Source organism: Stylophora pistillata, chromosome 12, assembly GCF_964205215.1.
Source record: "Stylophora pistillata chromosome 12, jaStyPist1.2, whole genome shotgun sequence".
Classification (NCBI taxonomy): domain Eukaryota; kingdom Metazoa; phylum Cnidaria; class Anthozoa; order Scleractinia; family Pocilloporidae; genus Stylophora; species Stylophora pistillata.
The window spans coordinates 13,836,954-13,853,555 of NC_142530.1; the positions used below are offsets into that span (position 1 = coordinate 13,836,954).

General features: G+C 36.5%; 1 protein-coding gene across 1 annotated transcript; it reads right to left on the minus strand.

The window, feature by feature from the left end:
• Positions 1 to 692: 692 nt before the first annotated feature.
• Positions 693 to 16,545, minus strand: LOC111328977 (plexin domain-containing protein 1). Its single transcript, XM_022933531.2, has 12 exons — positions 16,159 to 16,545; positions 15,460 to 15,587; positions 14,896 to 15,088; positions 12,629 to 12,751; positions 10,608 to 10,661; positions 6,061 to 6,125; positions 5,421 to 5,523; positions 4,756 to 4,851; positions 4,493 to 4,580; positions 3,474 to 3,546; positions 3,030 to 3,209; positions 693 to 1,936 (listed from the first exon to the last, which is right to left on the minus strand). Exons 1-12 carry the CDS (start codon positions 16,265 to 16,267, stop codon positions 1,844 to 1,846), a joined length of 1,305 nt encoding a protein of 434 aa, XP_022789266.2. The 5' UTR covers positions 16,268 to 16,545; the 3' UTR covers positions 693 to 1,843.
• Positions 16,546 to 16,602: the final 57 nt, after the last annotated feature.

Consider the following 16,602-nt stretch of genomic DNA (forward strand, 5'->3'; position numbering starts at 1 on the left):
GGCCACCTGCCCAAGGTTTCCAAACATGCCTGGAAGACCCTGAACTTTGAAAATGTCCTCTTTGGTGAGAACTTTGGGTAGTTTCTCTGCACAGAACAAATTTTCAACTTTCAAAATAAAGGATTTCAAATGGGGAACAACTTGGTTGCTGCTAGCGATAGAGTCAGGGTCATCAGAATTTACAAGTGACCCGTCGTTTATGAATTTGTTAAATGACCTTAGAGCTCCGCTCACGGCTTCAAGACTCTTTTCCTCTGGAAGCTCATTCATTAAAGCATTAGTGACTTCATGCACAGCATTATGTGCGCGAATATAAACACCACTCTCTTCCTCGTCTAACAAAAGTAACGAGCACCTTTGAATTCTCAAACTTAGCACCTCACGTGCTTCCATCTCGTTGTCTGCAGCCAGAAGGTAATCGATCACGAGGTCCTGATGCACTGGTTGCGTTGCACAAAGGGAGAAATAATGTATTTTCTTGCAAAAAAATTCGATGACTATACAATACTCGCACAGAAAACTCCTCGCAAACCAAAAATTATCATCAATTGACCAGTCCCGCAACGCGTGACGACATCAAAAGACGACTGCAAAGGAGACTAAGTGAATCTTAAATCCTCTTTAACCTAACATCAGACAGCAGCTTCACCCCACTGTTCTTTATACATTTCCGGGAGTGAAGATAAGGAGAATTTGCTAAACCATCAAGGGCTTTTTTTATTGGTCATCCTGGTGCTGGGAAATTAGGCACTTGTCAATTTTACGTTCACGGTGAAAATAAAACGGTGCATCACGCCAAATAATAAGTTAATAGTAAAACGGAGATAGCAGCTGAAATTGCTATTACTGTAGCGGTTAGAATCGATAAGTTAGTTTTCAATACCAACAGGAGAAAGCCTATATATTCTGACCCCTTTAGCTTGTAGGTTTTGTTTTCCCATGTCAGGTCTCAGGAAGTTCCCAGCTTTATCTTTTATAAAATTATGAGTACATATGTACGTGAACAATGATAATAAATATGTATAAATCTTACGAGATTCGAGTTTGAGAGAGGATTTAACAAAAATGATGCACTGGAACTCAAAGCTGTTTTGATTTTACGGCCAACTGATCCTGTAAGATTTCAATTACTGGGAGGTTGTAGAATTGCGATAAATATCCCATTAGATTGGAATCAAATTAGGTTCCCAGTGCCAACTGCTTCATGGAGACTTGTGTAAACGTGTTTTATACATTCGATAGAAATACACAGTCACCAGAAAAATGAATCCCGTAATCAGAAATAAGCTTTCTATGAAATAATAGTGAATGATAAAAACATGTTTCATGGTAGACTGAAATAGAGGGAATGATAGGAATAATAGAAGGAATAAAAAGGAAACTGATACAATTTAACTATTAATTTTAACAGTAAAGCAATAACCGTATTTGGCGCAAATAGACTTTATTCATCTTAACTTTTGTCTCAAATCCACGTTAAAGGGGAAAAGAGTCAACATGTTTCACGAAGGCTTATAATTCACTGGCCTGTAATGAGCAAGGAATGATATAGCAGGATGCACAACATTATATAGAAACTACTATGTACAGAAAGATGATACGTAAAAAATACAGGTTAACAATCGCCAAGGTTTGATACAATAGCAAAAACTATTTGAAGCTATAGCGGAGTAGTGGAGCTTTTACATCAAGATTAGGAAACAGTAATTACCATATGCATTTTTGTTCTTCAAGCTCTTAAAAGTTTTTGTCCTATCGAAAGTAAAAAAGATACGTGAGGTCTGCTTTGTAAAGATAATTAAACACATTCCTAGTGTAGGCGTTTAAAATTTCTCAGAAAGTTTTAAAAGAGAACTTTGTTAAACACAGAAGAGTTTGTCGGAGAACGTTCTGCGTACTTATCCGGTGCTTTCTTGCAACATCTTCCAGGACCTTGCTGTGAGAGAGGAAAGTCTATATCAAGAACATTGAACGACAACACCTAATATCAACACAGCGGTTAAACGTCGGACAAGCGCAAGGGGATCAATTCTGACCGACCGCGCGCCAATTTCCCGCGCAAAATTTCTAAGAAATCATAAGAAACAACCGCCTCCTTGTAAATTAGCGAAAGAAAATTGACAACTCAATTCTAAAAGTACGCCTACTACCCATAACAAAGTTTACCCATGCGCAGACGTTTGACTGCTGATCATGATCTAAAATCCTTTCTAGTCTACATTTTCTCAATTACGGTTGGTAATTTTCTATCCGTGCTCAGTTTCGCTATCCTTTACTCTTTATATCCTCACTTGCCTATTCTCTATATCGTTTTCTACATGTTTCCTTTGGCACTGACAAGCGGTGTTGGGGTAGAGCTCGCGCTGCGCAACGACATCAAGCAATGGTTGCGAAGGAGACTTGGAACTCATAAGGTGGCCTAATTTTCCTTTTTCTCATGATCTCAATACTTTGTGGTGATACAGCGAAGAAAGTTTCTTATACTCATTTTTGCTTTATGCCTGCTTAAATAACTTGAAACAAAGACCTCAGTCAGGAACTATAATGAGCTCCCACCTCGGTACTATAGGACAATTTATTACCTGACGAGAGAATTCCGCGTTAAATCTCATCACGATAAGTGCGATATCGGTTTTCGCGTGAAGTTTGCCGCGGAATTCACGAGTAAGGTAATGGATGTTTTTGAACCGCATAGTTGAACAGATAAAAGAAAAAAGGAAAAAAAAGTAGTAACATTGTTTGTTTTTATCCTAAGCGCGAGATCTGAAACAATATCACTGAGCCTCATTTTCAACTCGCAATTCCACGCCAGATACCTCGCTTCGTTAACCAATTAGAATGCGAGAACTTATTCAATTACGCGATTCTAAATATAGAATCTTTCGCTTTGCCTTTAAAAGTCTCGGTCAGCAGAGATGGGTAGTAGAACGAGCGAACGGTGTTTAGCTCTGCTCTGGTCCCCTCTGACCAAAAGATGACACAGACTACTAATCAGAGGCCTGCATCTAGAACAATAGTGATCCTCATACCTGAATAAGACACAATCCTGATCTAGAGTTGGGATGTGTAAATGCATAAAACAGCCACGCCCCTAGAATAATTAGCGCTACTGCACACGCACAGATGACAGCTATTAGCCATGGAGCGAGGTCTGTGGCCGACTCTTGCTCTTGCACTTGCTCTTTGGTTTGGATGATACAATTTTCTGACTATTAAAAAAAAAAAAAAAACATGCGATATCAAGGCACTTTTAAAATTTATCGTTTAAGACAATCAAAATACATGAAATTAATCGGCCTTAGATAAAGTAGCTGGATGAATTTGGCTGTCTTTCGAAGTTAAAAAGTTAAATTGATCGAGATGCTTGTACTGCCATAACACAAAGATACCAAATATTCAACACCATTGAATCTCTAGCTTCGATTGAAGAATAGAGAAGGACAGAAAAAAAAATTTCTCAACGCTGATATTACTTGAGTAATGGCTGATTTGTTGCAGTCCGCTCCTAGCCACTCGCTGCGATAGCGATCAAAACCATCCGAGCATCTAAAAAAAGCACAGAAAAGAGATGAAATTACAAAAAAACAATGAATTGCGAGAAGAGCACTGGGAAACCTGTAATTTAATGTTAAAGGCTTGAAAATAGGTTACAAGATTGTCATATAAAATAAGGCGTTGTGACCTCCCTATTAATGAGCATAATGTACACTGAATCCAGAGATCGGTCTGGTCTTGTAGCTCTGGCCATGGCGATGTGCTTTTTACCTTCACCAAAACTCTAATACTGTCAAGGTGTTTCTCCCGGGAGTAAGAACGGGTCAGGGGCTTAAAAACGTTTTCCCTAGGCGGCTGCCGAAATTTTAAAAGACGGCTGTGCCCGGAAAGGGGTCGTAAGGCGAAACCTAAACACGAGAGTCTGCTCGCAAGTTAAACAGGCAGATCTACGCCGGTCTTAATGGTGGCGGTGGACTGGCTTTCGTTGAAACCTCTGATGGTAAACTGTCAGGGGAACCTCGCAAAAGATCATGGAGGAATACAATGAACATGTAAAGGACTGGCATCCCACTGTGGAGATGTAGCAAAACTCCACCTTACTGCTACATGGACCGGGATCGGCTGCGGCGGCCTGAGCCAATTGACTTGTGCTCAGAATTAGCCAATCTACGTTTAAACATTTTATACAATATTTTCTATGAACAATGAAATAATCAGGGAGGAGACTTTCCAAGGAGCACAGACTTGAATTATCGGCAAACCTATAGAGAAATTGGCAGCAGAACTAGCCTTCCATTGATGGATGTATGTAAGCATTGTGAAAAAAAACAAAACAAAACAAAACAAAAGAAAAAACAAACAAAGAAAAAACAAAAACAAAACAAAACAAATCAACTAATAATATCATATTCTCATCCCAAGTTTATATTTGGGACTAAATTCCAAAAACAGAATTTGACATTTTTCCCCTTCATGTGAGCCACAGCTACGTACTAACCTTTTAAGCTTGCTACACCAGGTGCATTGAAACTCGGTGGTTCTTCTTGCTTCCATGCATTCTGCACAAGTTTTGGCACCAACACAATCTGTGGAAAAAGACAAGATGTTTATGATCCAAAAAGAAATACCCAAGACAATCATAATCAGGTTCCTTATTCAACTGCAAACCTGGAGACCAAAACAAAAGGATTAAGAGATTTTTTTTATGTTCAGTGCTTTTAAAAAATGAATAAAAATTACATCTCAAATTTACATACTCACTTTTCTTGGGACGAAGAATAATGGCTGTGTTATCAGCGACGAAACTTTTGTTGATGTGCACTGCATCGTACGTGTAAAATATGCGAAATATTTGCCCTGAAAAAAAAGAAAAGAAAAAAAGAAAAAAAAAAAAGAGAAAAGAGGCACGCGTAAAGAAGGTGTTGTACACGTTCTTCTGTTGGAGTAGCTTACTAGAAGATAGTCCAACTGGGAGGGCGATCACTCAGAATTATGCACCCTTCTGAACTTAAGTCTTTACTGATAAAATGTTATTGACAACACTGTCATAACGTTCTAAACTGTGACCATTTTGGTTGACAGAGCAAGAAGCTAAACATTTTGGCCAGCTCCCTTGCAGCAAAAATCAGCAACTTGGTGACCTGTGTTAGGTGACTGCGTACCAAGCTTTATGTATATGTACAACGTCTATGTCTAACAAAACTCAACTTGAAGTGACCATTTTCCAAAAGGTTGACCTTTTTCTTATATTCCTCCTCACTCAGTTTCTGTTTTCATTCCTCTTCTTCTCAACCTTGGAATTCTCTTTCTATTCCATGTTTCCTTCCTCTCTAATTTTTGCCTCATTTTCTTTATCCTTTGATGTGGATTAACTGAAGTAAAAAATATGCTCCAGGAAACCTGTATCACAATCAAACAGCACTTACAAATGCCATAGTAGTGTCTTAGTTTGTCCACATAATAAGCATCTGATATCCCAATATTGACTGAATGTTCAGCACTGGAAATATTGGCAACTGGAATTGGAATCTAATAGTGATTAAAAAACAAAACAAACAAAATTAAACAAACTGAAACAAAAGACAAAAACAAACCAACATACAGCTGGGTTAAAATCCTACACCTACATGTGTAGAGCTATCAGTTGTGGATATACATGGACATAGTCTCATATGGGAAAAATAAGAGACACTGATTTGCAGTTCTTATGTTTCCTTTAATGCAGCTATGGCACATTCAGTGCTCTCAACCAGAATACATTGCCTAAAACTCTTGTAATTCTCTGTGCTACAGTGAAAGAAAATATATAGAAATATGAAAGAGGGACCAGAACTTGAAATTTGAGACTACACTCAGAAACCTCACATTATGTGACTGACAAGTCAAAGGAAATAAATTTCAATACTAATTCTTGGAGGGAAAGGACACAACACAAGTGTGATCACCATATGCAAAAATAACAACCTTGCCTGTAAACCATTGTAGATCATTTTAATGATTGGCAAAAAAGTATACATGTATAAAATTGATAAGGACAGTTAAAAACTTATAAATTTAGCTCCTTACTTTGTGGTAGGAAAAAACAATTTCACCAGTCCTGTTGAGCATGCACTGAAATGTGAAGCCCCCAGCTATAACAAAAATAAAAAGGAAAGGATTAATACTATTAAGTTAATTTCAATCTTGTTATGTCCTACTGCACACATGATGTGACACTTGTACTGAACATTCTGTGTGCTAGAAGATTCTACTCTAGAAGGGACTTTAGCCCATTACCAGTGACCCCTTAAGGTTACTCACTTCACATTGTTACTCCAGGGCAGACTGAGGTATATTGAGCCAAAGGAAAGAGCTTGCCCTTAAGAATATTACACACCCTACCAAGCACCCAAATCTAATAGACATTTTGTTCCAGAGCCCAATGAACTATTTAACACCATGCACCTGTTGGATGCAACATAAACAGCTACAAAAATCAAATAATACACCAGAGGATGAAATTGGTCAAAAGACTGTTATTCTAAAAGGACGTAAAGACAGCAGAGTGACAATAACTCTCAAAAAAGAAACAACAACTTTGAGTTTAAATTTACAAGACATGTTTCGACATTCTCATGTCATCTTCAGTTGCAAATGAGCATTTAACTGTTGTACATTTGAATTTAAATTAAGGTACGTTACAAACTATGTGTCAGGGCTTACGTTATATTTGAGAGTTAAAAACGTGAAAGATGTAAATAGCGTGCACTTGACTAGATCAAAAAATAAATTGATAAATAAAAAAAATAAATGTAATAATAATAAAAATAAATTAAAAGACCAAGGAACAACATAATTAAAAGGACAGAGACAATTCTAGATGTTTCAATTGCTGATTAAGGATAGGTTTTTCCCACTTAATATGCAATGCCTCTTTGATCTTAATTTGGTATTTTGAAGTGGCAGAATCTAGGATCATGAAACATTCAGTATCACAAGATTCAAGACAGGCCCTTGATGATTGCAGGTGCTTGTAAATATGCGAAGTTTTGTCCGACAAGAGGTGCTCACGAACTCGTGTACAAATGTGGCGAGTGGTCTCACCAATATAACTGACATTACAGCCAGCACATGAAAATTTATATATGACACGCGAACGTAGACCTAGCGGTACTGAATCTTTCACACTGAACATGTTTCTGAGTTTAAACCTACTGAAGACTAACTTAATATCTAAATCAGCTCTACAATAACGTTTGAGTAGTTGTCTTAACTTAGTCTGAGCGATGTTCGAAAACCGACCAACATAGGGAAGTTTATAATAGTGCGCAGAAGGTTTACCGGAGTTAGAAGAGGCATTCTGCCCAGTAGGAGGATTCTTTTTCTTCGCTAGATACCTGTAAATGATCTTGTCTATGACCCAAGATGGAAAACAATTTTTCTGTAGCAAGAAAATAAGTTTCTTGACATCCAGATGAAAACCAACCCAGGAATTATTGATCTTATATGCTCTGTCAATCAACGTTCTGACTAAACCTAATTTGTAAATCAAAGGGGCGAAGCTGAAATAATTAGTAAGAAGGCCAGTAAACGTCTTCTTGCGATATACACTAGTGACGATGGATGTATGATTGTTGTCTAACAATATGTCTAGAAACGATAATTTCTTATCAATTTCCTTTTCCATTGTGAAACGAATACTAGGATGCCTGGCATTGATATAATCAAAGAACACGAGTGCGTCCTCCTTGCTATTGAACAAACAAAAGGTGTCATCAACATAGCGTCTGTAGAACAGAACTTCAGAGAATGAATAGTTATCTAGCCAGTTTTTTTCATAATGTCCCATAAAGAGGTTTGCAAGTACTGGAGCAAGTGGGGACCCCATGGCAACCCCATCCATTTGATCATAAAACACACCCTTAAACAAGAAACCAGTCTCAGCTGTTGCAAAGGTAAAAAGCGTTTTTAGGTCAGCGGCGTTTATCTTAAGACCAGGGTTACCTTGATAAATGTATCTGATCACCAGATCAATACATTCATCAAGAGGTATACTTGTGAACAAACTCTCAACATTGAAAGATACCATGAACTTCCCTGAGGTTGATAACTGGTTGATTTGATGTGCAAAAGAAAACGTGTCGCGGACGTTGTATTCACGCGGGACATGTGGTTCTAGAAGATTACAAAGGAACTTAGATAAATTGTAATTGTAGGTACCTATTGAAGATACTATGGGTCGAAAAGGAGGTGTTTCATTAGGCTGCCGAGCCTTGTGCATTTTAGGTAGCCCATAAATCCTGGCTGGTTGAGAACCAGTTGGATAGATTCTCTCATAGGTATCTTTATCTAAGTGGCCCTTATTTTTAAGTGCTCTCAAAAAACGTTGTAATTTACCTTCCATTTGTAATGTAGGATCGTTATCATTAACCTTAAACTTAGAAGTGTCACTGATAATGGAAAAAATACCCTCTTCGTAGGCTTTCCTGTCCATTACAACTGAGCCATTTCCTTTGTCAGGGTTAAGTATTACAATGAAAACTGGTCGCAGACCTTTCTCATCTTGCCCATTTGTACATTTCTTCACACCAACCTTCTGCAGCGGACTTAAAGAAATGTAGGATACTAAAGGATTTGAGGAAGAACAAGGACATTGTAATACTGAAGCCTGACAAAGGAAATGGCTTAGTTGTCATGGACAGGAAAGCCTACGAAGAGGGTATTTTTTCCATTATCAGTGACACTTCTAAGTTTAAGGTTAATGATAACGATCCTATGTTACAAAGGGGAGGTAAATTACAACGTTTTTTAAGAGCGCTTAAAAATAAGGGCCACTTAGATAAAGATACCTATGAGAGAATCTATCCAACTGGTTCTCAACCAGCCAGGTTTTATGGGCTAACTAAAATGCACAAGGCTCGGCAGCCTAATGAAACACCTCCTTGTCGACCCATAGTATCTTCAATAGGTACCTACAATTACAATTTATCTAAGTTCCTTTGTAATCTTCTAGAGCAACATGTCCCGTGTGAATACAACGTCCGCGACATGTTTTCTTTTGTACATCAAATCAACCAGTTATCAACCTCAGGGAAGTTCCTGGTACCTTTCGATGTTGAGAGTTTGTTCACAAGTATACCTCTTGATGAATGTATTGATCTGGCGATCAGATACATTTATCAAGGTAACCCTGGTCTTAAGATAAATGCCGCTGACCTATAAACGCTTTTTACCTTCGCAACAGCTGAGACTGGTTTCTTGTTTAAGGGTGTGTTTTATGATCAAATGGATGGGGTTGCCATGGGGTCCCCACTTGCTCCAGTAATTGCAAACCTCTTTATGGGACATCATGAAAAAAACTGGCTAGATAACTATTCATTCTCTGAAGTTCTGTTCTACAGACGCTATGTTGATGACACCTTTTGTTTGTTCAATAGCGAGGAGGACGCACTCGTGTTCTTTGATTATATCAATGCCAGGCATCCTAGTATTCGTTTCACAATGGAAAAGGAAATCGATAAGAAATTATCGTTTCTAGACATATTGTTAGACAACAATCATACATCCATCGTCACTAGTGTATATCACAAGAAGATGTTTACTGGCCTTCTTACTAATTATTTCAGCTTCGCCCCTTTGATTTACAAATTAGGTTTAGTCAGAACGTTGATTGACAGAGCATATAAGATCAATAATTCCTGGGTTGGTTTTCATCTGGATGTCAAGAAACTTATTTTCTTGCTACAGAAAAATTGTTTTCCATCTTGGGCCATAGACAAGATCATTTACAGGTATCTAGCGAAGAAAAAGAATCCTCCTACTGGGCAGAATGCCTCTTCTAACTCTGGTAAACCTTCTGCGCACTATTATAAACTTCCCTATGTTGGTCGGTTTTCGAACATCGCTCAGACTAAGTTAAGACAACTACTCAAACGTTATTGTAGAGCTGATTTAGATATTAAGTTAGTCCTCAGTAGGTTTAAACTCAGAAACATGTTCAGTGTGAAAGATTCAGTACTGCTAGGTCTACGTTCGCGTGTCATATATAAATTTTCATGTGCTGGCTGTAATGTCAGTTATATTGGTGAGACCACTCGCCACATTTGTACACGAGTTCGTGAGCACCTCTTGTCAGACAAAACTTCGCATATTTACAAGCACCTGCAATCATCGAGGGCCTGTCTTGAATCTTGTGATACTGAATGTTTCATGATCCTAGATTCTGCCACTTCAAAATACCAAATTAAGATCAAAGAGGCATTGCATATTAAGTGGGAAAAACCTATCCTTAATCAGCAATTGAAACATCTAGAATTGTCTCTGTCCTTTTAATTATGTTGTTCCTTGGTCTTTTAATTTATTTTTATTATTATTACATTTATTTTTTTTATTTATCAATTTACTTTTTGATCTAGTCAAGTGCACGCTATTTACATCTTTCATGTTTTTAACTCTCAAATATAACGTAAGCCCTGACACGTAGTTTGTAACGTACCTTAATTCAAATTCAAATGTACAACAGTTAAATGCTCATTTGCAACTGAAGATGACATGAGAATGTCGAAACATGTCTTGTAAATTTAAACTCAAAGTTGTTGTTTATTTTTTGAGAGTTACTGCTATTCTACTATTACCATCTGGATTGTCATGAAGGAATACAGATGACCATTGTACGATGAATTCATTTCCTGAGGGACAAAAAGAAATAATTGTAGGTCATTGGATTTCCAAGGAAAGAAGTCCAATTCCACTGATAAGTACCACCAGTAAGATACAACTAATATTTGTTTAAACAGTGAGCAAGATGCTAACATCAACTAAACAACCAACTTGATTTGAAGTTGTAAAAAGAGAAAAATAATGATGGACCACAAATTTCATATCACATTCATAACTCTGCTGGACATGAAGTAGAGATAATCAATCCTTAAGACATCAGACTGTGCACAGGCTTTGCATGTATTAATAACAAATATCAATAAAAAAATAATAATAATAGTAATAATAATAATAATGATAATGATAGTCCTATGGTAACTATGATACAGTCAAACCTCGATCATCCAGATTTCTCAATTATCTGGACTTTTTCTCTGGTCCCAGTTTTTTCATGAATATTTATTAGTCATAATCAAGATCTGTAGCCATATTCTTTTTAAAACTACAGCATTGAAAAGGGAAGTAAAGGCAATGTTCTTCTTTAAGACAAACTGACTCACTTCAATATTTTAGGCCAATGTAAAAACATTTTTCATTAATCTTAATTGTTAACACACATGTGTAGAGGTATTCACATAGGACAGTGAAGATGTAGACCATATCTTTTTCAAACGATTGGGAAATGTTTTGTTTCAGGATTAAATGCCACTTTCTTAATTTAATCAGCTTTTTTTGTTCCTCATTAACATTTGTATTCTAAATTATCCAGACCCTTGATTATCCAAACTATTTTGTCTAGTCCCAGCCAGTTTGGATAATCAAGGTTTGGCTGTAATAGAATACAAACAAGGAACTCACTCACCAACAAGGTTTTCAGTGTGGTAGTGATCAGTATATACAAACTATATATATTTAAAAAGAAAATTATATTATGTATGTCTGTACAAGACACATTGCCATTTCATCAACTCTTATTTAACCCCTTTAACTACTGAGATCTGATTGTTAATTCTCCTTTCTAGCTGCTACACATTTCCTTTTTAATAAGAAACAGGAATTTGGTGTTAGATCAGTTTGTGTGTGGTGAGTTTATATTCTCATCATCAGTTTGCTGGATTTTGATGGATATTATAGAGAGAAGTTAAATGTTAATCACTTTTGCAAGTTAAACGTTTAAATTTTACATGGGTATGTGAAAGACCCCGAAAATAGTTGATGGACAATTATGTCATACAGTTTCCAAATAAAAATCAATAGGGTTGTTTCTTACTGCAAAATGACGTGCATCAACATGAAGTGTAAACAAACATCTAATACACCTAACACATTCAAACTATTTACTTAAAACAACATAAAAATAAAAAAATTGGCGGTATGAGGCTCCTGATGTACCACATTTTTTATGGCACTGAACAAAAATAAATGTTGTAGAATGACCCTAGAAGGTAGTGTTGCAGAATATTGTATTATTTTACACCTGCCACATCCCACACATTTATGAGTACCCTGTTCCAGAGGAGGAAGATGATTCGAGAATATATTGACTAATTCACACTCAACCACTCATTAAATGGTAACAAATAATCATATTAACAATTAATAATAATGACAACAATAGTAATCAAAGGGGCTGTGAGCCACTGAAATGGGATAATGTTTAATAATAAGCTGGAAATGAACTTTTTGTAATAATTCATAGCTAAGGGGTTCCACTTCCAGGAAAATCTTTACAATAATTTTTTTTTATTCTTATCACTAGCGCAAATGAAAAACGATGATGACTTTCCCTTACAATCAGAGAAAGGGGGAAGAAGCTTTAAGTCTTTCCTTGGCAATCCTAAGGACATGTGGTTTGGCCTTCTTTAGGTGGCAGTAGCCACAAAAAAAGATTCTATAAATTAAATCTACAGATTTGGCCGAGAAACACCACAGATCAGCTAGTGATTGCATGGCCATATTCACTCTGCTCAATGAACTGAAAATAAAAACTACTCACCATTATCAAAATGATAAACATGGCTGTTGTTTTTGAGAGAGGGATTGAAGTATGCCATGAGTGGAGCAACATATTGGAAGTTGGCTATTTGACGACTGTTTGATGTACCCAGATTAACAAAGCCTGATATAAGAGAAAATACAGGTAATCCAAAGCTTAAGGTAACATGTAATAATAATAATAATAATAACAATTATAATAATAATAATAATAGTAATAATAATAATAATAATAATAATAATGAAACTAGACAGAAAAACAAGAAAGTTCTTGACAATGGCAAAAATGCACCACCTGGAAGCAGACGTAGATGGGCTATTATATCCCTGGAAAGGCAAGTGGAAGGGGACTTGTACAATTAGAAATTACCTAGACAAAACAACTGCAATTGGCCTGAACACATATCTCAACAACAAAGATGAATATCTTGTTAAAATAGCAAGGGATCATGACCGAGGCAAGAAAACAATGTCCATACACCATCAAGCTGCCAAATACGGGCAAGAACTCAGCTTAGCAGAAGCTGAAGTGATATAGAGTGAGCCAACAACGAACTATGCCTGAAGGCTAAAACTGAAAGCCAAACACCAAGCTTAAGAACAACTCAAGAGCAAATGGGAAGAAAAGCCTTTGCATGGTCAATACCCAAAAAGAATAAAAGGGAAGGATGTAGACCAAGACCAAACCCACAATTGGCTGAGTTCACCTGCCCTCAGATCAGAAACAGAAGGTTTCATTAGCGCTGCCCAAGATCAAAGTATTAAGACCAACTATTACTGAAACAAGATCCTGAAAGATGGCACCGACCCAATGTGCAGAATCTGTGGGAAATTCCAAGAAACAATTGACCACGTTGTCTCTGGATGCCCAGAACTTGCCAAGACAGAGTATATACAAAGACACAATAAAGCTGCAGCATACCTCCACTAGACAATATGCAAACACTACAACATCAAAGTGCAAGATAAACACTACGAATAATTTATGAACCATCTACTGTGACAGAAAACCAAACACCAACTATACTCTGGGACATGCCAATCCAAACTGATAAAGAGATAAAAGCAAATAGACCAGACATAGTGGTAAAAGACAAGGAGAAGAGAACTTTCATGCTCATTGATATGTCTATCCCCACAGAAAGGAGCACCTTGAAAACAGCAGAAAACTCTCCAAGTTTTCCAAGGAGTAAATCGTTAAAACTATTTGAGGCTTTTGGTTGCTTTCAATATTTTTCCTTAAATTAACTAAAACATAGATTAATAACTGACGGAAATTTGCCAATATCCATGACATCAAGGGCAACTGTTTATGTAGGTGATCAATTACAGGTGAACATAAATCCCTCACATATAACAAAGATCTCGAAATAAATCAAGAAAACATGGGGAATGAAAACAACCATCCCAGTGATCATTGGAGCTCTTGCGCTTGTTGAGAAGGGAATAGAAACCTACAATGGCAAGATTCTAGGCAATATCAGAATAGCAGAGCTACAGTAGACCGTTCTCCTTGGAACTGCCAGTATACTGAGGAGGACTCTATCCATCAAGTAATCCAGCAGACTTATGACTGCCCTAGGCTCATGGATTGAACTCGGCACCATAAGAAGAAAAGAGCAAGACTTTAAGGAACTATAATAATAATAATAATAATAATAATAATAATAATAATAATAATAATAATAATAATAATAACAACAATAATAATAATAATAACAATAATAATAATAATAACAATAATAATAATAATAATAATAACAACAATAATAATAATAATAACAATAATAATAATAATAACAATAATAATAATAATAATAATAACAATTTATTGACAGTATTTCTACATGGTAGCTCTACATCTGTCATACTAAGTAAAAACTAACGACTTACGTAATGTTATTCAAGAAACATTCACTAAAATACTATACTTAGATACCATGAGTGGCCATAACTGAGAAACCTTGTTGAGACAACTTATAAGGTTAAGCACATGTTTGCTCTGTCCTTAAAAATTGTACAAAAATTATTTTCAAATTAAAGTATTTGAAGCCTGGACATCTCTTCACACTTGTGGGTAGGGCATTGAATATTAAGTCACTAATGAGTCCTGAAAAGTACCCTTAACTAGAGAAATTTCTATAAAAGGTGCATTACCAGAGCCTAGTGTACTTGTAAAAGAAAAGAAAAGGCTTCAAGTTTTTGTCAAAATCGAGTGACTGTACATGGAATGAAATTTAGCAACATGTACAAGTGATTTCAACCTACCTCCTGTAGTCAGGGTTATAGTTGTCACATTATGACCATAGTATGGAAACTCAAAAGACAGTTCCAAATTCTTGATAGCCAATCCCTTGCCTGATAAATGGTCATCAAGAACACTTCCTACCCTCTCCCTGAGATCAGACCACAGGTGCTGCCCTTCATGAAGGACCTCTATAGCATAGTAAGTGTGATTGTCCTAAGAATTATGTAAATTGGAGTGTAGTTAAGGTTCTATTTAATGCAAAAGAGCTTAAGTTGGAAGACTTGCTAATCAGTGAGGTTGCTTAATGTCAAGAACAAAAACTTAAGAATGATGCTACTGCATTCAGTTTATCTGTGTCAGGGTGAAAAAGTTGGAAATAGAACAACTTTTTCCTCCTACACATTTACTTTGGATTATTTATTTAAGTTATAAGCTTTTGCATATTACTTTAATTGGTTGTTAACTAAGGGAAGACAACTATAAAGTCAATGATGACTGAATACCTCACTTAATACCCCATGTCTTCCTACTTCAAGACTTCACAAAGATCTTGACTTAAGAAAGGCGCAGAGAGCTACATGTACCTGTACTGTTGTGTTTGAAACAGTATGTGTCTCTCTCTTCTTGCGAATCTTGACTAGCTCTTCTGTTATTCTGGGTAGAGTGCTTCTGGTCAAACCCTTGTCCTCTTGGATTTTATCAATTGAAAACGCTGTTTTACAGTAATAAAAGAAAACATTTTTATTGACTGCCTCATGTAAGTTTATTTCTTGCAAGGGCATATCAATTTTACTCTCAATAGATTTCAGTTAATGGGAGCTGCAACTGAAGTTGTGATCAGGAGAGAAAAAAAAAAACTAACTTAACTTCAGTTACAGGGTGTACATGTGCATCACAAAAAAATAAATATCATTATCACCTCCGATCAGACTACACCTTCAAATATCATTATGGTAACCAGAGTTTTTTTTTATTACCTTAACGGTTGGATCTGCAGGGCTCAGACAACAACAATGGGAAGGTTACATGGGTAAAATAAAAAGTTTTGGATAGGGACAGCATCATTTGAAGTGTTAACAGCGAACAGCAATGTACACTTTGAGAGAATTTGACCGTATCTTTTATAAAAATCACATCCTCAGAAGGAACTAGTTTATTACTGTAATTAAATCCTTCATGAGGATTGCCTTACTTCAGCAGCTGTATCAGCTTTTCATTCAAGTGGAAGTACCCATGTCTTCCATCGTCACTCTGTGAATATAAAATATAAAAAAAAAACTCACCTTGAGGCTGACATCTTGAGCGAATTGAAACATCGAAGGTTGCTAGGAAAAGCAAAACAATCCGGAGTAGAGTGACGAGTTTTCTTTCTAACCACAATAACCAAAACATTGATCATTCAAGCCAATATTTCGAGCATAATGAGGGCAAGGGTAAACTGGAAATTTGTGCGACGAGAATGTTTGTCAGCTTGACTACAAACAAGAACCTATCATGTCGTAAAAAACATGCATGACTAAGCCGCAGTGGAGCGAGACAATTCAATCGCTATACAGCTGTAGCAATTTCCACGCAATTTCTTGTCATTACTTCCCAAGAAAGATTAATTAGACAAAGTATATATTAAGGGAGAAGAAATATTGGACATATTCAATGGAGTCCGTTGTACTACAGAAAATTAACAGAATTTTACTTCATCCCTTGTCCACTCTTCCACATGATCCACC